Source organism: Urocampus carinirostris, chromosome 2 (assembly GCF_059441175.1).
Source record: "Urocampus carinirostris isolate Australia breed hairy pipefish chromosome 2, RoL_Ucar_1.0, whole genome shotgun sequence".
Taxonomy (NCBI): Eukaryota; Metazoa; Chordata; class Actinopteri; order Syngnathiformes; family Syngnathidae; genus Urocampus; species Urocampus carinirostris.
Window position 1 is genome coordinate 26,929,966 of NC_142350.1, and position 22,652 is coordinate 26,952,617.

A 22,652-nucleotide genomic window follows, 5' to 3' on the forward strand; every position below is an offset into this window, starting at 1 on the left:
TCCCTGCCCCGGCTGCAAGAAGATGCCCTGGCTGCTTTGGCTCCCTGTTCCAGCAAGGTCCTTCAGTTGTCCAGTAGCTGCAGCCTCCATAATCAGATACATATTTTTTTTGGGGCCGTCTGGTGAATGAGGGAGAGGCCATGTTGGGGTCTGGGGGGGCCTCAGTCACTAGAGGGCACCTAATAGGTTTGAAATTGGGACTTGTGTGTCCAATCACACCACACTTTTCCCTAATTAGACCGACCCTTCATAAGGACCTTTTGGACTTTACCCGGTGTTGGGTGATTTTTCATTCCTATATTCGTTTTCCACTATCACTATTGTCCAGTCTATCTCGCTTTCTGGGGTTCGTTTTTCCATTTTTGGTTGTGACAGTTTTACTTTTGTTTTTTCACCATTTGTTTCTTAATTTGTAGAAGAGTTTGTGTTTAAGCACAATTTTCGAGCACCTTGGCATGCTTCCTGCGTATTCAATCACAAATTCACAATCAATATCAATTTACAAGCGCAGCAGTCAATATTCATTACATTTTCATTATCATATATGCATGCGTGGAACAAAAATATTCTCAAAACAGAGCTCAATGTACTGTATTGACAGAAATTCTGAAGCCCGATTTGATTTTGTTATATAATAGAGCGGAGATCAAGTATTCTTACTATCACTTTGTCATGTGCATGAAATGAAATGATCTGCAATTATATAGCGCTTTTCAAGTCAATGACTTCCCAAAACGCTTTACAATGTGCTCCACATTTCCCAATAGCGGCCTTGTATTGCAGCCATGTAAGACGCTAACCTGCTTATTGGGGGTGTTAGGGGTTCAGTGTCTTACCCAAGGACACTTCGACATGTAGCACGGACAAGCCGGGATTCGAACTGGGATCCCTTGATCCCAAGACGAGCGCTCTACCTCCTGAGCTACTGCCGCCCCACTTAAAAGGGAATAAAATCATACGACTGATCATGTGACTCTACAAATTTAAGTAATGGACGTGAATAAGTTCATTTTTATGGCTGTCCAAATAAGGGTACGCTGCACCTCTGTCCACCAGAGGGCGCCTAATCGGTTTGCATCTGGGACAAGTGTGTCCAATCACCCCACACATGTGAAATTAGCCTGACCTTTCATTAGAACATTTTGGACAGCACCTAGGGTCTGGTGATTTTCTTGTTCCACCTTTGTGGTCCACCACCACCTTTTTACAGTCATCTTGCTTTCTGAGGTTTGTTTTTGGTATCTGGTACAGACAATTTCATTGTTGTTTTTAAACACTTTTCATTACTGACATCTTTTTGGATCACCTTTCAAGGCTTCCTGCTGCGTTTGGGTCCACCGCAAATTGACAACAGTTTCAGCCTGTGGCTTGAAACCTGGTGCGCCATGTACAAAATTAGAGTTGAGTTTCTTTGTTAAATGAGTGCATGCTACTTTTAAATTGGTATGCTGTGTATTCCGGAATTCAGGGTAAATGTCAGTGAGTCAGAAATTCAAAAAGTGCATGTGAAAATCAGTACAAAAAAGGAACACAACGATTTATGGGTCATTCAATTTTATTACACGATCAATTAGCTCGGTGTTTTTTTCTACAGCCGCTAGCAAGTACATTTATACAACAGAGAACGCGCGTCAAATTAGAAGATTTACTTCTTCTTGGTGCATGGCTTTGGTAAAAGGATCATTTTGGGGGTAAGGGAGCATCATTCTTTTGGTGGTGGTGTCGTACAGTATATCCGTGTACAAGCCAGGGATGGGTACAATCATCCGTTTTTGACAAGTGATTGATTTTTCTTTGCAACTCGGTGAAGTAAAAATAGGGCACGCTACATTAATGGAAGATTTAGCTGTATCCAAGACATTGTCATTGATTCATTATTCTGCCTCGGGAAATTACAATTTTCAAACATTTACAATAAAATCATACACCACAAGCAAATAAGTCTTTATTCCACGGGGAAACGCAGTCCAAAACCCATCCCCAGTGCAGAGAGCAGTTTTGTTGGATTGTGCTTGTGCAGTCATGTCAAACATAAGGCCTGTGGGCCGGATGTTCCAGTGTTTTTCAGCTAGTGGGTCAGGGACCCGTTCTCAATGGGCCGTGGGCCTTTGCCTTGGTGAATTAATGCTAAGAAGAAGAAAAAACAGTGGGTCGATTACTTTCCTCAACAGTAGATGGTGATAATGCCCTGCGAGATCCATTCTTCTTCTTCAGTAAATCGGCACCGTCCCAATCGTGTTGAGGAGGGACCACATCTCGTTTTCGATTTTGTAGGTTTTATTTCCTTTTTCTTGCCCATAACAACGGGTTCCAATGAAGTTAGTGTTAGGGGGAAGGACAAGTGGAAAACAGTGACAGTCAAAAAAGGAAACGATTGTTGAATACGAATAGAGTATATGAGTGTCTGCCAATGAAGCACTGCTAGAAGGTACAGGAAATTGTTTAAAAATGATATATTTTTAGCTTTTTACCAGTATAGTAATATTCATTGTCTACATCAGTGTTTTTCAACCAAGGCACATTTCTTCCATTGGAAAAAATCCTGCAGACAAACCACTAGTCTCTGCCGTTGCATCTCTGCTAAAAGTGAATCCAAATGAAAGATAGCTTTCGCTAGACCGCACAGGCACAGAGATTGGATCATTTCCCACGGCACACCTTCACACAATTTTTCGGCACAATGGTTGAAAAACACTGACTTATGGATTGAATAACTATCGTTGTTGGATAAAAGAATTGTACCACTAGGAGGCACAAAATATTACACACTGTCCCTTTAAGTCTGGATCCGGCCCCCGAGCAAAACTAAGTTTGACATGCCTGGCTTAGTCCCACACTTTCACTGTTCATTATTCTCCAAACAATTACAATTTACATTGATCTTAAACATGTCATCGTTTCACTATACAAGCTTCTAAAAATGACACGAGAAAAGCATGACCCAAGAACCAACTGATTACCACGCCCAGTATAAATAAAAAATACAATATTATTACATCCAAAACACGGCATTGTAAAAAGCAATTATGCAGCGATCGAAATCTCAAAAGACATTCGGAGTATTTCACAAGGGAAAGAATCGAACGTAGGACACGCGTATAAACGTGGTTAGGAGGGATAACAACCGTATTATATACCTTATTACGTCTGCTAAATGCTGGTAGGGAACCCTCAGTAGTGTTTTTCTGTGATCCAAACAAAAACAAGCAAGCTTATTATCTATGTTTTCAATAGTATCATAAAACGGTGGACATTCACTTACGTAGCTGTACAAATTATACAAGGGCTTTGTCTTAATCATAACACAACCCTCATGAAGAAATATGTTTTTTTGCATCATCTCCAAAAATAGGGAACAATGATACACGCTGCTAAAAGGGGAAAAAATGAGTGCCAATATTTTGTGTAAGACGAGTAGATTAATGATGTACTACTACTACTACTTATACCTACGTGTGTTGTGTTTTTCTTAGGATTGAATATACACACACTGACACAATATACCGCACTCTGACTTCACACCTTTTGTTTTCCTTTTCAATTACTCTGCCCCGAAAAATTAAGAGCAGGCTGCTACAAAGTACTGACAAGAGCGTTGATGCACGTACCCTATGGAGGACCGACCCGGCCGTATGTAGAAATAAATGTATGAATAAATAATTGTCTACAAATATATGCCATTTGAATGAATGAACACATAATTCAATCATATAATGCCTAAATATAATACCACATACATATCATATTCAATGTATCCATTTATTCATGGATTTTGTCATTTATTTTGTCACTTATTTACAACAATATTTATTTTGATGTGTGTTATGTCATCTATTTTCTCATGGATTTTTTCGTATATTTGGTAGCGTGTTTTGTTTTGTATTTTGCTGTGTATTTTGGCATTTATTTTGTCATAAATTGATTTTGGTATTTTTTTTCATTTGTTTTGTTGTGTAATTTTTATGTATTTTGTCATTCATTTTTTTCAGATATTTATAACGTTATTTATTTTGTTGTGTACTATGTTGTGTATTTTCTCATGTATTTTGTTGTATGTTTACTAGCGCAGTTTGTTGTGTATTTTTTTCTTTATTTTGACATTTATTAATTTTGGTATTTTTCTTTTTCATGTATTTTGTCGTGGATTTTGTTGTGTATTTTGTCATTTATTTTTTTCGGCATTCATTTTATCCTGTATTACTAGACCTCTGTATTACAAGATTAGCACCCGTGAGGAAAATGTGATAATTTTCTTGTTTAGGATCTAAGTGTGTTTATAAATCTTTTTTTTTTTGTATGTTTGTTGAACCAAGAAAAGGGAAAAGAATATAGAAATGACCACTATTTTTCACAGGCAGTCAGGTAAGTTACCCTAGTTGTGAAAAATGCCCCCCAAATTTGCCTTGTACTTTTAATTTGGTTGACTCAGCATTTTTCCCAGAGAGACGGTCTACTCTCCCAGGACAGACAAATATTGAATATTAATACCATCTTTTACAGCAAGGGTCTAAAAGATGCGACCCCAGGATGATAGTTTGAGGCCCCCACCTTGATGTGAAAGTTAAAGGGACAGTGTGTATTATTTGCCCAGTAGCTCTCGCTCTATGCATCTTTTTCTTATTTATTCTTCCTTAAATAATTTTGCCTTCTTTTTGTCTTTCTTGGGTAAAAATGAGAAGAAAAATGTTTCACTTTCATCTCCCTAGCTTGTAGTCTTCCTTGGACTCATTTTTGGTTGCACTACACATTACATCGACATCTAGTGGACAAATACAAAACAGTGTCCCTTTAAGAACAGCGAAATGTATTTAGCAGTGCTGTTTTTGTGGAAAACCCCATTTGGCTCAACCTCACCCAGGTCCTAGCTTCAGCGGTCCTCCACTCAATTAAGTTTGAGACCCCTGTTTTGCAGGCATTCAGGTCAGTTACCAAAGATGTGAAAACAGCCCAAAGAAAGCTGAATTGGCATTTTTGGTTTTGCCAACTCGGCAACTTTCCCTCAATATTTATAGTTTATTGATGTGTTTTGTCTAAATGTCATGTATTTGTAGGTATGTATTTATTCCTACATTTTTTCCACATATGGCAGGATCTCTCCTTCTATAGTTACGTGCCCTAACATCACTAATCTGGGAATACGACAGCCTAGGGGGACAGGGGGGTCAAAATGACAAACGAAAGGAATGGAATCTCGACATCTACCTTAAATACATTCAGAAAGAAGTTACTGTGTCGTCTTGTGCTGGTTTTTTACAACAGTCCGTTTTCAATCAGCCATGTAAGGAAAATGCTTCTCTTTCTCGTTTACAGCACAACGCACTAGTTGATGTATTATTCCGTAACATCGAGGACGTCATTAAAGAAACATCTACCAGGAAAACGCCTACTACTCAGAAGATACACTGGTACGGAGGAGCGATCCTGACATATATATATATATATATATATATATATATATATATATATATATATATATATATATAAATACATGTATAAATAAATTGATACCTACAAAATATATGCCAAACTCAGAAACGAACACTTAAATCAATCACGTAATACCTAAATACAGGATGTCCCAAAGAAATGTATACACAGTTTGATTTTAAACAGTCTGACATAACTCCTACCAGCAGAGGGCCCCAACCGGGGTTTGAACTGGGCACACCTGTGCCCAATTATACTGAACCCTTTTAAAGGACATTTTGATCAGCAAATTTGCTTGGGTCATAAGCCCTTGTCTTCCTGGTTTGGGTCATTTTCATTTTCATTTAGTTTTCACCACCACGTCAGGTTTGATTGATGTCTGGTTTCTTTGTTACTTTGCTCCTTGCATTTTCTGATTCCAGTTTCGATCTTTGTGTATGATTTAGACTTTGTGAACCCATGTTTCTTTGTCACTGTGTACCTCCTTTTGATATTAAATGCAATCTCATCTTTTAGAGCACCCTGTTTTCAGTTTCTGCTTCCCCAAAATGGGTCCATATTAATTCAAACCTTAATACTTTTTCGTCTATTTCAGGTTTTATTTAGGAGTAAGAACGTCTTATGCTTGTGCAAAAAAAAGTCCTGTAAACATTTTAGAAATGTGAAAACAAGGCTGCAAAGACGTGTTGAGGCATATGCGTGTGGAACTCGTTTCAGTTTTATTTTCACATTTACAAAATCCTTTCAGGAATACATATATATATATTTTTTTTTTTCATGAATGAAAACCCAGCATGGCATTCTTACTCCAAAACTACAGATAAAATTGAAAAAAAGGTTACTGGCTTTTTAATGTCAAAGTACACATTTTGGGGGGGACACTCCATACATGAACAAACTGCATTCATTTATGGAATTTGTTGTGAAAATTGTTGTTGTGTTTTGTCTTGAGAATTGTTTAAAATTTGACATTAATTTGGTCGTGAAATTTGTCGTGTGTTTTGTTGTGAAATTTGTCGACTATTTTTTTGTGTAATTTGTTGTAAAATGCTCCGTGTATTTTTTTACAACAAGATGTTATTCAAATGAAGGGGCGGGTCAAACCAGCTTAACTTTTCACCTATTGGTTGATTGACGAGTACACCGCCTTTTTGCCCACTGTTCGAAGGCTTCAACCAATCGGTCTAAAGCTCAGCCAGTTAGACCCACATTTTAATCATTTAAATAATGACAAAAAACATAACAAAATAAATGAATATTAATATATGACAGAATATGAGACAAAATAAAAACTGAAATGTAGGCCAAAAGCATAAATAAATGAATAAATTGCTTTTTTGTTGTATTCAGGTATAACGTAATTTATGTAAGTGTTCATTTATTTACATGGCATATATTTGTAGGTGTTTATTTCTACGTATGACAGGACTAGTCCTCTATACGCTAGAGCCCGGAATAAATCATGCCCTTGACAAAAGAATATATTACCTGTCTGATTTGACACTAAAAAAGCAATTGATTGTTGTTCTCATTCCAGTTGTAGTACACATAAAAAAACGCTAAAAAAAACGTACAAACACTGAATGCAAAAGAAATCGTAAATCCAACATCTAAAGTAGTCATACCCCTAACACAGCTGCCTTCAACGTATAACTCGGGGTACGATTCATTTTGGGCCCAAATGTACATCCGATGTTATTTACAGTGTCTGCTCCGAACTTTTGAAGAAGCACTGACGGAAAAAAAACAAATAGTTACAGTTGACATGCTTTCATTAAATCTATATTCTCTTTTACAGTTATTATGTTGCTGTACAAATAAACTTAATTTAGGGAAAAACTGAATAGTCTGTTGTACTGTACTGTTTTGGAGATGATTAATTCAATGTGACTGCCTAACCGAAACACTATATCTATGTGAGACAATATTGTTGAAATATACCGTATTTTCTGGACTATAAAGCCCACTTAAAAACCCCCAAACTGGCCAGAAACTTCAAAGTGCGCCTTACAACCAGTTGTGCCTTATATATTAGAAAACATGATTAATGGTGTACTACCGTACGTGTGCAATGATTGATCAATCTGAAAACAGGTTAGGTTACAATGCTCTCACCGTCCAGACCCAGGTTCTAATCTCATTGCGCACAATGTTTTGCGATTGGGGCCAATTACTTTTTCAGACTTATTATCATTGCACAAATATATTTAAAAATGCGTGGTAAATACAACAGCTCTTACTTTAGTTTTAGTTCCACGCATCCATTGCGCCTCATATGTGAAAAATATTTGACATTTGAGGAGTGTGCGTTACAATCTGGTGCGCCTCATAGTGTGGAAAATACGGTTAATATAAAACCAGAATAAATCTTGAAGTTTCTGTAGTGTCAGTAGGTAATTTTATGCCGATGTGAGGATTTTTCGATGGGAATATATTCTAGAGTACGCAGCAGGATGTATTCCAATGCAGATTACAGCAGGTCAAGTGGAATTCACGATTCACATTTTGGTCATGATGATTGACGGAGTTGGTCATTTACAATAGTGTTGGACTAAATACTGATCTTATCCATTTAAGTTATGAAATATCAACGTTGATTTGTTGAAGGTGGAGAAAGTGGCAAAAGACCGTGACAATGCAACGGAATCGGCGTTTGAGTTCCTGTGAACTCAATTCATCTGCTCAAAGAATTTGTATGTCGGGTTTTCGTAGCCATGGTTTTGCATTTTGGTGAGCTGTCGCTCTTCTGGGGTCAGCATGGGATCCACCTGTTGAGACAAGCACAAGCTCAATTATTACATGCTAGAGAAAATAAACAGTAGGATGTTAAAGGGACAGTGTATATTAGTGGAGCACAAGATGTCGCAGTATAGTGTGGTGAGACCGAAAACAAGAGACTCAAAGTAACCAAACTACAAGTGACTATTTTCCTTTTCATTTTTTTTCGCCCAGCCCTTAGCGAGGTTTTTCCTTACCGTAGCAGCAAGATGGTGGACAACTTTGTCAGCTCTCTCTAGGTGAGGCTCGTGTTTTGAAAATACAGTGGAACCTCGCTAGTTGGCGGTTCCACTTTTGCGGGTTCAGAGCTTCGCGGGTCTAAAAAAATATACCTTACCTTCTCAATAAAAGCATTTATTGACTTGAGCAAGCGCGAGCTTATGTCAACTGAGGACACGGTGTAGACACTCTTATTGTGAAGGGGAGGGGAAGGCCCTGACACAATGCTTAGTCATTGCCGCTTCACTCACCCCCCGCTCCCTCAACTCCTCCCACCTCACCCCCTTCTTATGTGGCGCTCAGTTTGTCGAGGAGGAAATCGGCGACGCGATGTAAGTATATTCTCTTCTGTCGCATTTCATCTCAAGTTTAACTTTTTTATACCAAAAGCGAGCGGTTGTTTGTACTATCTAAACACGGCTAATTGTGTGTGGTTTCGTGTAATTGTCGTAAGAGCCATTCGATGCCGCTAGCTAAAGTATGTTGTTATTGTCAGAAGGTAGCTCTTTCACTTTCATTAAAATGAACACAGACCATTTTTTTAACTGTTGTATCCCAAAACGCTTCACAAACACTCATCAAATATCACATTTCCACTGTATCTATTTTTAATATGTAACCGGTAGTGTTTTATACTGTATACCTGTATACGTTTTTTTAAGCATTTTTGAAGGGCCGCTGCTACTTCGCGGATTTTCAGTTTTTGCGGGTGGTCTCGGTCCCCATTAACCGCGATAACCGAGGGATTACTATAAATGCCAATTTCTTGACCTACAAGTATTTAGTGTCAATTTCGGACTACAGGCCGCTAATTTTCTCTATAATTTAACAATCAAATGCGGCTTTTTTTCCTGCCCGTGAGGCGGATAATGGCAAGGGGCCCTTACCACAAATCCCCACTTTTGTGGTGCCCGTCGGGGCCACGTGTTAACATACCTGTCAATCTCCACGGCTGCATGCCCTTACAAACTGTAACTGTAAACGTATTTTCCCTTACAAAATACAAAATAATCTTACACCGTATTTTTTTTTTCAAACGTGTTTATTCATGTAGTTTAACATGTTATATTGTACATGTGTTTCGTTATAGCATCTCATCTCATCTCATCTCATCAGCCGTACCGCTTATCCTCATTAGGGTCGCGGGGGGGCTGGAGCCCATCCCAGCCATCTCCGGGCAGTGGGCAGGGGACACCCTGAATTGGTTGCCAGCCAATTGCAGGGCACACAGGGACAGACAACTCACTCGCTCATTCACACCTATGGACATTTGGACCGGCCAATTCACCTGAAATGCATGTTTTTGGAATGTGGGAGGAAACCGGAGTGCCCGGAGGAAACCCACGCAAACACGGGGAGAACATACAAACTCCGCACAGGAAGTCTGGAGCTGGATTTGAACCCACGACAGGTTCCCATGACATGAACTGTGCCGCACAAGCGCTAACCACTGCGCCGCCGTGCTGCCTCGTTATAGCATATATATTGTTAATTAACATTTTGTGAGTTGCTCGACATGAATATGGTGTATTATAAAAAAAGTTAAAAAATGAAGTAGCTTGGACGTTTGCTGTAGAAGGAAAAATACATGCAAAGATAATTAAGTAGAATAATACATTTTCTTATTAATTCATTTTCAGCATTAAATTATTGTTGGTAATATACTGATTAAAGGGATAACCACAAACCTGGCTTTTTTCATTTTTACTTTCACTTTTATAGTTCCTTTTTTTCTTAACTTCTTTAAACAATATAATAATTCGTAATATAATGCATCAAAGCAAATGAGCCGTTTGAGAGCCGGCTCTCTTTAATGAGTTGAGCCGAAAAGGACGGTTCTCTAAAAAGAGACGGACTTCCTTTCACTACACAAATACCACATGAAATCCGATGTTTAAGACCACATGTATTTCAAATTTACTCAATCAATCCCGCCTCTTGTTTTCAGATCAGAATGACTTACGGCGTTTTAATTCAGGTTCGGCCATTGCGACTTGATGATTGTATCCAAAGAAAATTCAAAACTATGTTGTAATGTAGGCCTACTGCTCTGCTTTCGCTTTTTTCAATTGTGATCGGAATGATGCATGATGGGAAATCCCCAGGCGGCAGACGCATGCGCACAGTAGCATCAAACCGCTCGCTTCGTTTGCAACGAAAAAAACGATACCGAGATAGAGGCTACCGCGGCGAACTCGTTTGACTCGAATGATTTGCCGTTTCGTGATAGTCTGTGTATACCGGATGGTACCAATAATTGACAAATTTGCGTTTTCTGTACAGATTTCCTCTTATGTCGTACACGTCTTAAAATGCATAATAAACGTACTTTGTACGGCAAAAACGTACAGGTTGACAGGTATGCGTTAACACGATACAAAGCAACACATTTTGTGATTAGGACACTGTGTCCGCAATTATCAATCTTAAACATGTAGCGTAGGGATAGGCAACCTAAAATGTTTAAAGAGCCATATTGGACCAAAAAAAAAACCCAAAACAATTTTGTCCAGAGCCGCGAAAAATTAAAGCCTTTTATGAGCCTTATAATGAATGCTACGCATGTTATATAAGCTATGCCATCAAAATGACTAACACTCCACTTATTGAAACATAAATATTTTGTTTGTTTGTAGTACATGATTCAATTGTTTGTTTGTTTGTACATGATTCAGATTGAATCGTTTCTTGTACATGATTCAACAATTGTTTGTTTGTTTGTACATGATTCAAATTGAATCGTTTCTCCGGCGCCGTCACGAATGGCAGCCACTCCAGCAGCTCCCGTGTTATTTTCGATTGTTCTCAGTTATTTTCGATTGTTCTCAGTTATTTTCGACTGTTCTCAGCTTAGGGATGCTGCTGGAAAAGTGAATTTCCCTTCGGGGATGAATAAAGTATCTATCTATCTATCTATCTATCTATCTAAGTTGGGTGCAGCACATCCTCTGGATAATGATGAGCCACGGGAATACTCTGTTATAAGATACCACCCCTAGTTGAACTTCATTTCAATATTAATAAATAACAGTATGTTTTTTGATAAAATTAAAAAAAATGTGATGTTGCTTGCCCTTTCAATGGCCTGATATTTTGGGCTTGGCCCCTCAAGAACAGATACTTAATAAATAAAAATAATATCACTCAAGAAGAAGTAAAAAGTAGTTATCCAAATAATGACTTGAGTAAAAGTAAGTGCATGCTGTGCACACACACAAAAAAAACACGATAGAGAAGCCCGTTCGAGTTTGGGTCCAGCCCCTGAGTTCTTACCTTTATTTCCCAGGAAAGTTCTTTCCGCATTATTGTTTTTGTTATTTCATAATTTTTATCTACAGAGTAAACATTCAGGTGGTCCATTCGCATTGACAATGAAAGCAAATGATTCGGTCCAAGGAATGTTGAATCCTCTATTCCCCTCTGTTATTTTTTTCTTTTTACCTTTAGCGTCCATGGCAGATCTGTTGGAAACAGCCACTTGCCTTGCCTGGTGACATTTCCCCTTTCTCTATACCTTCCCTTTCAAAAATGGCCGCCTTGCCTGGTGACACTTCCCCTTTCTCTATTCCTTCCCTTTCAAAAATGGCAGCCATGCCTGGTGACACTTCCCCTTTCTCTACCCTTTCCCTTTTAAAAGTGACAGAGCTGGGTCCATGCACTTCTTCCCTTTTTTCCTTCATTCCTTTTTCCCTTTCTTCCTTCCTTTCTCCATCCTTCAATAACGTGCCTTTCTTCCTCACTTCTTTTCTTCCTACCCTCCCTTGTTCTAACCTCCCTCCCTCTTTTCATTCCTCCCTTAATCCCTAGCTGGCTCCCCTCTCCTCCCATACCTCCCTCCCTCTCTCCCTCCCTCCCTTCCTTTTCCATTCTTTCCTTTGCTCCTTCCTTCCTTCTTTTCTTCCTTCCTTCTTTCCTCTTCTTTCCCTCCATCCCTCCATTCCTTTCTTTCTTACATACCACCATGCCCTTCTTTTCTCCTCTTTCTGTTTCAATCTACTCCATCCTTCTCCCTTCCTTCATTCCTTTCTTACATCCCACCATACCGTTCTTTCCTTCCCCTTCCTTTTCACTCAATTAAATCCTACTCTCCTTCCTTCCACCCATCCTATCATCCCCTTCTTTTCTCCCCCTTCCGTTTCATTCCATTCCACCATCCACCCCACCTTGCCCCTTTCCTTCCTCCCTCCCCTTCCCTACTCCCACCCTTCCCTTCAATCCCACCATCCCCTTCTTTTTCCCCGATCCATCCTTCCTTCCTTATTTCCCAGAAACACAAAAAACAGAGGCCCGCTGTTTTAAGGTCCTACCTCGACGATGCCGTGGCTTATGGTGCCGTAGGGCTTCCTGCGCACCAGCAGCAGACTGATGACCATCACCATTGCGATAGCGACAGCAACCACCAACAAGCCCACCATAGCACCACGGTTAAACGTCTCCAGTGCGTCAGGTTGCTTTACAAAAGAAAGAGCCAAAGTTATTCATCTTCTTCAACGCCATTTTTTTCAAAACATTGATAATGGTGCCATGTTTTCCCTACCAACTCATCTCTTTCAATCTCATCTGGTTTGTAGACAACTTGCTTAAGCTCCACAGATGTGTTGATCTAAAATGGAACAGAATGTGCCGGAGCTTTAAGACACTTTTTAATAATTAATGGGTTGAAGAATTTGTTGACATACATGTTACAATCCTTAGTCTTCAATTATGATTGAAAGAAGAGCTTTATATTTGATGTTTTTCCTGCTCACCATTTGTGAAATTACAGTATTTCCCAGACTGAAAGGTTATGATTCTTTTATGCAAGATTTGCGGGCAGAGGATCGATTTTCTTATTTACCTGGTAGAGTGATCACTTTGAACGTAAACACTGGATCCTACATGTTTTTCTGGTCTTTTTTATGTTGATTAAGGTTAGTACAAGTGACTGATCGACTATAACAGAAGTTGTGATTAATCATACAATTTAATTAGTTAACTCATTCAATGCCATAAAGTATAAATAAGTCTTCAAAAACATTTGCCTGACATGCAGCCCCATATCATTATGGACTGTGGGAATTTTGATGTTTCTTTAGACAGTCCTCTTTGTAAATCTCACAGAACGGCACCAAACAAAAGTTCCAGCATCATCTTGTCCAATGCAGTCTTGACGCCTAAATGTTTTCCTTGGCCTATCAGTACGTCTTACTTCAACAACCTTCCCATGCTGTTTGTAATTGCTCCAAATCTTTGATATAGCTGACTGTGAACAGCCCACATCTTTGGCAACCATACGAGTAGAGTTGGATTCTTCAAGAAGTTTGACGATCCTGTCATTGGTCTCTCTTGTTGGAGCCATGATTCTTGCCAATGCACCTAGTCCAGGAGCCCTCCAAGGTGTGATAACAGCACTGTTTTAACTGTTGACTAACAAGCAGACATAATCCAAGCCAGGTGCCCAATTAAGGAAAGGAAATTGACTGGGTTTGTCCTTATTTTCTAATCAAAATGCACTGATTCCATGTTTTTTTTCCTCGGAATTGTGTGGTTCCATATTTATTTCCCTACACTTGCTCTGTAAAAGTATAATTTACCATTGCAATGCTTTTTCTTTATTTATTTTAGTGTTTCTGAATGCCAATAAGTTTCACTTTAGAATGACCTTGCGATTGTTTCATGTTTGTGATCTGAGTTTTTTTTCTACATAATAAAATGTCTGAATGAGGGCTTGTCCAAGACAGGTGATTCCATACTTTATTGCCAGCGGTTGTATTTCTTCCATTGGGGTAAGAATGTTTTCACAGTAACTATAAAATAATGTTATATTAATTATATGAAAAAAACACATTGCACTTGCAACTCGTTTGCAGCCAACGTATAAAGACGCCCAAATCAATTTTAACAGGGCTCACAGTAAAAAATTAACCACATTAAAACGAACAAAAAAATCCCACCTTTTCTTCAAATTCATAAGTAGGAGCCTTCTCAGATGTGGCATAGTCATATTCATCTCCTGCAGACAGTAAAACAGTACTGATTACTTGTACTAATCGCATTCTATACACTTTTGTGAGCTTAAATAAACAATCTCAATGATACACCAATATAGAAAAACAAATCTTAGGAATTAAGTTGACTTATCACAAGAACCCTCTTGTCTGTATATCAGATGAATACCGTGGCCTTTCTATATACAGTATGAGAACAATTCATTCCTGGATCGAGCTCATATCTAGAATTACTCATATCTCGAACAACTTTTCCCCATAAGAACTACCGTGTTTTCCGCACTATAGGGCGCACCGGGTTATAGGGCGCACCCCCAAAAAAATAGTTTTTGGTCCTATATCTTCCATAGATAAGGCGCACCGGATTATAAGGCGCTACAATGGGAACGTCGACAAAACAGTCAGATGATTCAGTCAAACTGATTACCCCCTTAATATTCCCAAAGCTTGCAAAGAAGCAAATACGTGTCGTAGACACGTGCGGATGCGGTGTCCGTACGATGTCACTTAAATGCGTCATTTCAAATATCATTCGGAAGGTTAAAGTCTTGGAATTCAAGAAATGCCAACCATTCCTTACTTTCTATTTTCTTGAGTGTAGTAAATCCAGGAGAGTAAAATATTTACAAATACAGACTAATGAAACATGTTTCTTTATGGCGTAGTTAAGCAACCTTGCTATTCAGTCATCTTTTTCGGCCAATTGCAGAGTTTGTTATGGCCCTCTAGCGTATCCGAGGCTACGAATAACTTCAGCCAATAGCGATCGATTTAACGGATGATTGACACATCTTTTTCGGCCAATTGCAGGGTTTGTTTTGGCCCTCTAGCCAATCCGAGGCTCCGAATAACTTTAGCCAATAGCGATCGATTCAAATGATGATTGACACATTGCTTAGCCGATGAAACGCCGGTATATAAATCCCAGCATACACCGCGAACGACTTCGCCTTCGGGGGAAAATCGAGTCGGCGGCTGTTGCGTAATTGCGAGACCTTGCGAATTTAATATTGAGCCATATATAAGGCGCACTGTATTATAAGGCGCATGGTCAGCTTTTGAAAAAAATTAAGACTTTTAGGTGCGCCTTATAGTGCGGAAAATACGGTACATGAACACCAATTAATCCGTTTCCAGTCTCCCAAACTTATTCATGTTACCCAAAATAGATATAAAACACATTTTCTTGATTACTATAGACACCTTAAAAAAGCCATTGAACATAAACATTCAGTAATGAGAAATTTAGGATAAACGAGTTTGTGGTTTCTATAGGAGATGTGGTCATGGTGCAGGAGGAGTGAGGGAGCGTTCAAAAGCAAGAATTTGTGGAATATTGTATTAATTTGATCAATGTATGAAATTATATTTATTTGTTTACTCTTAACACTGTCTGCTTAAGTGCATGCCAAACAGTTAAAAAAAACTCCATAAACTTGCCGCAGGTGGATCTTTTGACCAGGCTGTTTGCGCCAGATGTCTATATCACGCGTTGCTCTACTATGGTCTACCAATCAGAGTCCATTTTTACAGACTTTAACCAAAGAGGAAATTATACCTGGCTGAGGACCATGCCCTCTGAGTCCTGGTCTATAAAAGTGTGAGATCTTTATTGTTCGATGACACTTGCTTGGAATGTGATGTCTCTGTGTAATAAAGTCCTAGCACGTCCCATTAACTCTGCATTTGTCTCGAAGTGTCACGGTTGCCATGGCGCCCAATTGGCCCTGCCCATGTGGCACCAGCTGCAGCTTGTTGACTGATTGGCTCCCTGTCAGTATTTAAACTCTGTCCTGTCGGTCCTCTTTTGCCGGTCCGTCTGCGAATCTCTGTTTTTACATGGTAAGCTTTTTTCGCCTGTCCTGTTTTTTGTTCCTGTTAGTCTACGTTACGATCTGTTTTGATCTCGACCACGTCTGTTCTCCCGCCCCGAATAAAGATCAGTTCTTTGATCTCGATGACGTCTACTCTCCTCTCCTGGCTTTTGACTTGTTTTCGATCCCGATCAAGTTTTTGCTCTTCTTTCCCTGAGTAAAACGAACGCAATTGGCTCCCGTGTCCGTTCCTGGTCCATGACATTCCCGGGTACTGACCCGTTTTTTTCCGTTCCCGACACCGCCATTACTAGCCACGGAAGTCCCACTTCTGCGTCTGAGCAACCTACTCCCTGCAACCAGCGATCTCCGGATCCTGTGTGCGCTCCTTTACCTTCTTCCCGATAAAACTGTGAGAAACGTTACACGAGTGGGTCCTGTCCCTGTTCTGGTCATGACACGAAGTTTTTCTCTTGACCCTGAGGTGTTTGATGGCACATAAATAGTGGTGAGTGGTCTCCAGCACTCGGCTCTCTAGTGGTAGTGTCTGAAAATTCTCATTGGCATGGAACACATCTCATATGTCAAATTTCTAAAAACTAGAATAGCCCGTATGTAAAAAAGCCACTGTACTGTAAATAGGTAGAGTATGTTCTTTCCTTACCTTTCTTATTGGACTGTAGGTCTGTAAAAAGAGGGAAATGAGACATTATTAGAAAAACAAATCTAGTGTAGTGTGATAGATTTGGCAGGGCCCAAACAGAGCTTACCAACGCGGGGAGGATAAGGCCTGTTCTGGAATTCTCTCTCTTCTTCTTCCTCGTCGTCCTTTTCCTCCTCACTCTCGGCTGGCAGAAGTTCCTCGGTGGTATGCGTCTCAGAGAAGGACGTGGTCATGAGCTCGCTAATGTCGCCACGCTCCGCTCGCACTAATTCTTCTACAGGGAATCAAACATTCCTATTATATCTCTACACGGACACACAAAATAAATAATTCCAGCATACGGATATCGTCATGGAGCTCCTCAGCGAGAATCGGGTCCTTGTAGAGCAGCGCCAGGCTTTGGTTCATTCTCTCTTCTATCACATGCAGGTGTGTGTAAACCTAAAACAATAAATACATTAAGATCTGGTCTTGACGTATGGCAACTTCATTGTGTATGTCACTGTTGTTAATTTAGTACTGTATTTTCTTGACGATAAGGCACACTTAAGACCACCAAATTGGACAGATATCTGAAAGTGCGCTTTACACACAGTGGATACAATTGGACATGCATACTGTAATTGCAAATAAATTATACTGCATACGATAAGTTTTCTGCCTTTGAGAAACAGAGTGGTCATCGTGTGCCCTCTTGTGGTTAAAATGTTAATTAATAATCTCATGCAATCTACATCCAGATAACTCGAGTTAGGTGGCCAAACTGGATGGGTATGAGTTGACCTGGACATTCGAAATATGGCGATCAAAGCTCTAGTTTTGCTGTTTTTAAACGTTTGAGGCTAAGTTAAGACAACAAAGGTTCTCTAGTGTACAAACAAAACCCATACATACGAGAGAAAAGTGTGTGGTTAGGGTTCTAATAAGGTGATCTCCGGGACTCATTTAAGCCGCGAACGGTGCACTATCATCGGCAAGGCATTTTAATGTGCCCAGGCCAATCACAAGGGTCACATTGCGTTAAAATCTATGCCTTCCACTCACCAGATAAGGTTGCACTCGCTTTTCGGGACACTGAGTGGTTTCTTTGGAGCTCATTTTGTTCAGAAAGTTTCAAGATTTGTTTTTATTGTCATTAGACAACGTACACATACAGTATGTGCATTTTTCCCCCAAGATAATTACGTGTTGCATATGTACATCAAGGTGCGCCCGAGTGGTAAAGTGTGTCGTGCTGTGGCTCACAGCCTATAAGCAGGGTTGGGTAGGGTTACTTTAACTGGATTACTTTCAACTACTTTTGGATTACTCCAATACCAAATATGCTAATAAAAGACAAAAGAAACTAAATATGAATAAAATTACTAAATTTTGTGCAGGCTTGGGGAGTAACAGAATACATGGAATGGCAAAAATGATGTTGGCAAGCTGTTTGGATTTATTTTCATTTTGTTTCTTCGCGTTTTATGTTAGTTTTGCCGGAGATCAAAGAGATCAAAGCCAGGAGAGAAAGCTTACTACGTGTTGTGAGTCTTTTGTCTTTTACTAGCATATTTGGTATTGGAGTAATCCAAAAGTAATTGAAAGTAATCCAGTTAAAGTAACCCTACCCAACCCTGCCTATAAGTTGTTGTCCTTTCAGCATATTAGTAAATACTATATTCATAAACACTATCTAACTATATGGTAGTTACCATTTTAAAAGGTGACAAAATCTGAAAAGAAGTGACGTAAACAACTCGAGGGGCAGCTGAAAACTGCTTCATTCAAAGTAACGCACCCCTTTTGACCGTGGGTGGCGTTGTAATGGCGGAAAAATAAAAAAAAACATTACACCGCTGCTGAAAAAAATAACGCCGTCACGTAGCGGAGATATTTATAAAGGCATTATTTTAACGCTGCTAAAGCAACACCAAATGCCTGTCCAGAATTTCAAGGAGTCAGCAGTAAATTTCAAAGTGTGTGGCACCTGAAATTTCATCTGCTCAGCCTTCTGCGGGTCCACTGCCACAATGTGCTGGTAGTGCCTGAGTGTGTGTCTGCGGTCCTTCTGCTCTGCTGCCATGTATCGCTTCAGAGCCTGCAGGACGCGCTCCGGCTGCAAGGGGGTAAACAACGTTTTGGCATGGGCTACACATTTTCACACATTACAACAGTTTTAGAATCCAGGGTTCGTATGCCTTTTTCATGGGCAAATTCAAGCACTTTCAAGCACCAATTTTCAAAACAAATCCACCGGTGATCAAAAGAACTATTTTTTTTGTTAACTTTGATGACTAAAATAAAGTCTTGCTGCTAGCACATACTTTGTGCTATTTTGAGTCGTTACTATCTATGATCTGTAATAGTTTTGTGTCAATGGGCTACTATAAACTAACATGAATTCTGCCATTTTGCGTCAACAATGGACACTTCAACATAAAAAGGACTGTAAAGGTATTAGGTAATATCCATCCATCTGTTTTCTGCGCCGCTTATCCTTACTAGGGTCGCAAGGGTGCTGGAGCCCACCCCAGCTATCCGTGGGCAGTGGGCAGGGGACACCCTGAACTCGTTGCCAGCCAATCACAGGGCCCACAGTGACAGGCAACTTACTCGTTCGCACCCACAGAAAAGTGGGTGTAGTACTGACGGCAGTTTGGGCAGCGCATATGCTATCTTATTCATATTGTGAATGTCAGCAGACACTAGCGTGGACAATCCTGTCCGCTACAGCACACAGTGTGTGCATCAGTCCCCACAGAGCAGACCCTCCCAACATTGGTCGTAGTGATGGGGATTAAGTCTTTTTTCAGAGGAATCGGCTCTTTCGGCTTGGCTAAATAAAAACACCTGTCTTTTTCAACTGCCAAGCAGCTCTTCTGATTGTTTATGTTGCTTTAATCCATATTTAACCGATTATCTTGTAACATATTGCACAAAATGACTTAAAAGGGGATAACACAGCAAAAATGAAAAGGACACCAATGAAAAAAGAAACAAAAGAAGAAAAAAGGAATATAAAAAACAAAAAAAGCAAAACATAATAAAGCAATAGAAAAGTACTATAACCGTAGGAGATTTTTAAAAAATTATATAGTACTTTTGTAGTATTAATGTGGTTACATTTTGTAGTATATTTGTCATAAAATTTCTGTAGCAGTATTTTTGTATTGCTGGCATACTGTAGTGTATATTTGTAGATTTTTGTAGTATTCTTTTTAGTATTTCGATAGTAGTATTTTGTAGTATTTCTTAAGTATCATTGTAGTGTGGTAGTTTGTATTTTGTAGTAATATTTCTGTAGTAGCATTTTTGTATTATAGAATTACTGTATTAGTTTTTTTTAATTTTATTTATCTCTTTTTTTATTTTCAAAATAAAAACAAAATAATTAATTAGGTCCCTGTTTTTAAGCAACTGAATTTAATGTTTAGACTTATAGTAATTTTTATAGTGTTTTAGTTGTAGACACATAAAGGGACAAAGACAAAGTTGGCAACAAAAGACATTTTTATTATTTGTACTTTACTTTAATATATACATTGTTATCATATTTTGACTCTTTTCATTTTGGCGCGTTGTCTGTCTGTCAGTCTGTCCTGCTGGCAGCCATATCCAAACCACCTTAGAACATTTTCATCAACCCCCTTAGCAAGTTTTCACAACACCAGTTCTTCTCCTTATTTTCTCATTCCTTAACCTAAACAGTCACGACACTCCACACATCCTAGACAAAAATCTCATTTCAAAGACATTTAACCCTATTTCAATCATTTACTCTCAAACTCTACGCTTCCGAGCCATACATCACTGTTGCTACCAACACTTCTTCATACAAACTTCCCTTTGTATCCATTTGCAGAACTTTACATTTGAACAATCCGTTCAGCACAATCATTGCTTGTACCCTTCAGCAACTGTTTTGAAAATCCATTTCTATTCCTTGGCTTTTGACCCAGCACGAGGCTTTGGTCCTGTTTTATTATCCTATTATTTATATACTTTTTAAAAGTTTTCATTATTTCATGGTCTATTTAAGGCAGGGGTGTACAAAAGGGGTGTTTTTATTGGCCCGCAGGAAATTCTGAAAATATAGTTGAATATGGCCCGCACCTGGCGCTTGAGCTCAACTCTGTTGCACTTCTCAGTTTTAACACTAGATAGAGCCAGTAACGGAAAAGGTGCTTCTCCACCCATGCATTTGAGATCCCCTCAACTAGAAAATATTGGAATTGTGTTTTCTTTGCTAATTTAATGAACCTTCTTGTCATTCATTTGAACTGTCATTGAAATTCAAAGTGTAATACTGTGCAACTTATTCTGACACAAAATAGTTAATTGTTAATTCAGATAAACGTACATTTTGCTACTAAAAATAGGTTAACAACGAAATTAGAGTAGATGACCGGCTATCAAACTGAAAAATAAATAAAACATCCATCCATCCACCCATCCATTATCTGCACCGCTTATCTTTAGTAAAGTCGCGGGGGTGCTGGAGCCCATCCCAGCGGTCTTCGGGCAGTGGACAGGGGACACCCCGAACTGGTTGCCAGCCAGTCGCAGGGCACACAGGGACAGACAGGTCACTTGCTCATTCACACCAAGGGACAATTTGGACCGGCAAATTGACCTGACATGCATGTTTTTGGAATGTGGGAGGAAGCCGAAGTGCCCGGAGGAATCCCACGCAACCCACGGGGAGAACATGCCATCTCCACACAGGAAGGTTCGATCTCATGACCTCAGAACTGTGTTGCACATGCGCTAACCACTGCGCCCCCATGCTGCCCGAAATTAAACATATTTAACAAAAGAAATATTACCACTCCTCAAACCTAGAACAAGTCCAGTAGCTTTTCTTTCCTCTGTCTAACAGTATAGGAGCTACACTCAGGTATTGCTGAGGTTTGTATTCGAGACTGTATCGCTATATACAAAAATGTAATCAATATTTTTATCTCCTCCTGGCCCTTTCAAAAAATGTTTAAGCCAATGCGGCCCGCGACTCAAAAAGTTTGCCCACCCCTGATTTAAGGTTTTCTCTTAACTGTGTTTTATTTGTGTACAGCACTTTGTCTTTGACTGGGGCTGTATTAAAGGGCTTTATAAATAAAGTTGAGTGGAGTTAAGATGCCTTATGTGTCTTACCTGCGGCTCATCAGACTGGACTGCGGTCAGGTAGTTTTCTAGGGCCATGCGGCGGTTGTTGTTAAGGATAGATTCTACTCTGGCGAGATGCGTCTCCACCAGCCTTTGCCTCTCGCCCGCCACTTGCTCTTCCAATGTCTGCAGCACGCTCTGGAAATGCTTGGGAGAGATAATGGCTGCATAAAATGAAGGTCTCTATGGTACCGCCTGGCATGCTTACCTGATTAAGGGCTTGCTGCTCTGACTTGGGAAGATTCTTTGACTCATTGTCTGCCTCAGCCCACTCCTTCATGATCTAAAAGGAAAGATTGCAGGATAGACAGCATAAATAAGGCCGATTGATTGTTTCATTGAAACTACAATCAGGGTTTGTACACATTATTCAAGGCCAAATTCAAAGCCCCTTTTCCCAATTCCTCCAGTCCCATTAACCCCTTACTGTTCCTGTGAAATTTACCTAAAATCCCAATATAAGACATACCCAAAGTAAATTGAATGGTCTTCCTAAACTGTTTGGACATTATGGGCGGTTTTGGTCTCATTCTAACATTGAGTTATCTGACTTGGGACACACAGAAATACAAGGTTTTTATTCTCGCCTAAATTTTTCTTCTGATGAGTGTAGCACGG

At 39.5% G+C, this 22,652-nt stretch overlaps 1 protein-coding gene across 1 annotated transcript in view; it reads right to left on the bottom strand.

Moving 5' to 3' along the window:
* Nucleotides 1–1,537: 1,537 nt before the first annotated feature.
* aplp1 (amyloid beta precursor like protein 1) overlaps nt 1,538–22,652 on the bottom strand; it is an 83,937-nt gene continuing 62,822 nt past the window's right edge. Inside the window, exons 8-17 of the mRNA XM_088326081.1 lie at nt 22,243–22,317; nt 22,023–22,181; nt 18,859–18,987; nt 17,231–17,330; nt 16,996–17,163; nt 16,890–16,910; nt 14,358–14,416; nt 12,962–13,027; nt 12,732–12,875; nt 1,538–8,195 (exon numbers count right to left, since the gene is read on the bottom strand). Of these exons, the coding sequence (XP_088182207.1) occupies nt 8,097–8,195; nt 12,732–12,875; nt 12,962–13,027; nt 14,358–14,416; nt 16,890–16,910; nt 16,996–17,163; nt 17,231–17,330; nt 18,859–18,987; nt 22,023–22,181; nt 22,243–22,317 (1,020 nt within the window). The 3' untranslated portion in view covers nt 1,538–8,096. The remainder of the gene's footprint in view (nt 8,196–12,731; nt 12,876–12,961; nt 13,028–14,357; nt 14,417–16,889; nt 16,911–16,995; nt 17,164–17,230; nt 17,331–18,858; nt 18,988–22,022; nt 22,182–22,242; nt 22,318–22,652) is intronic.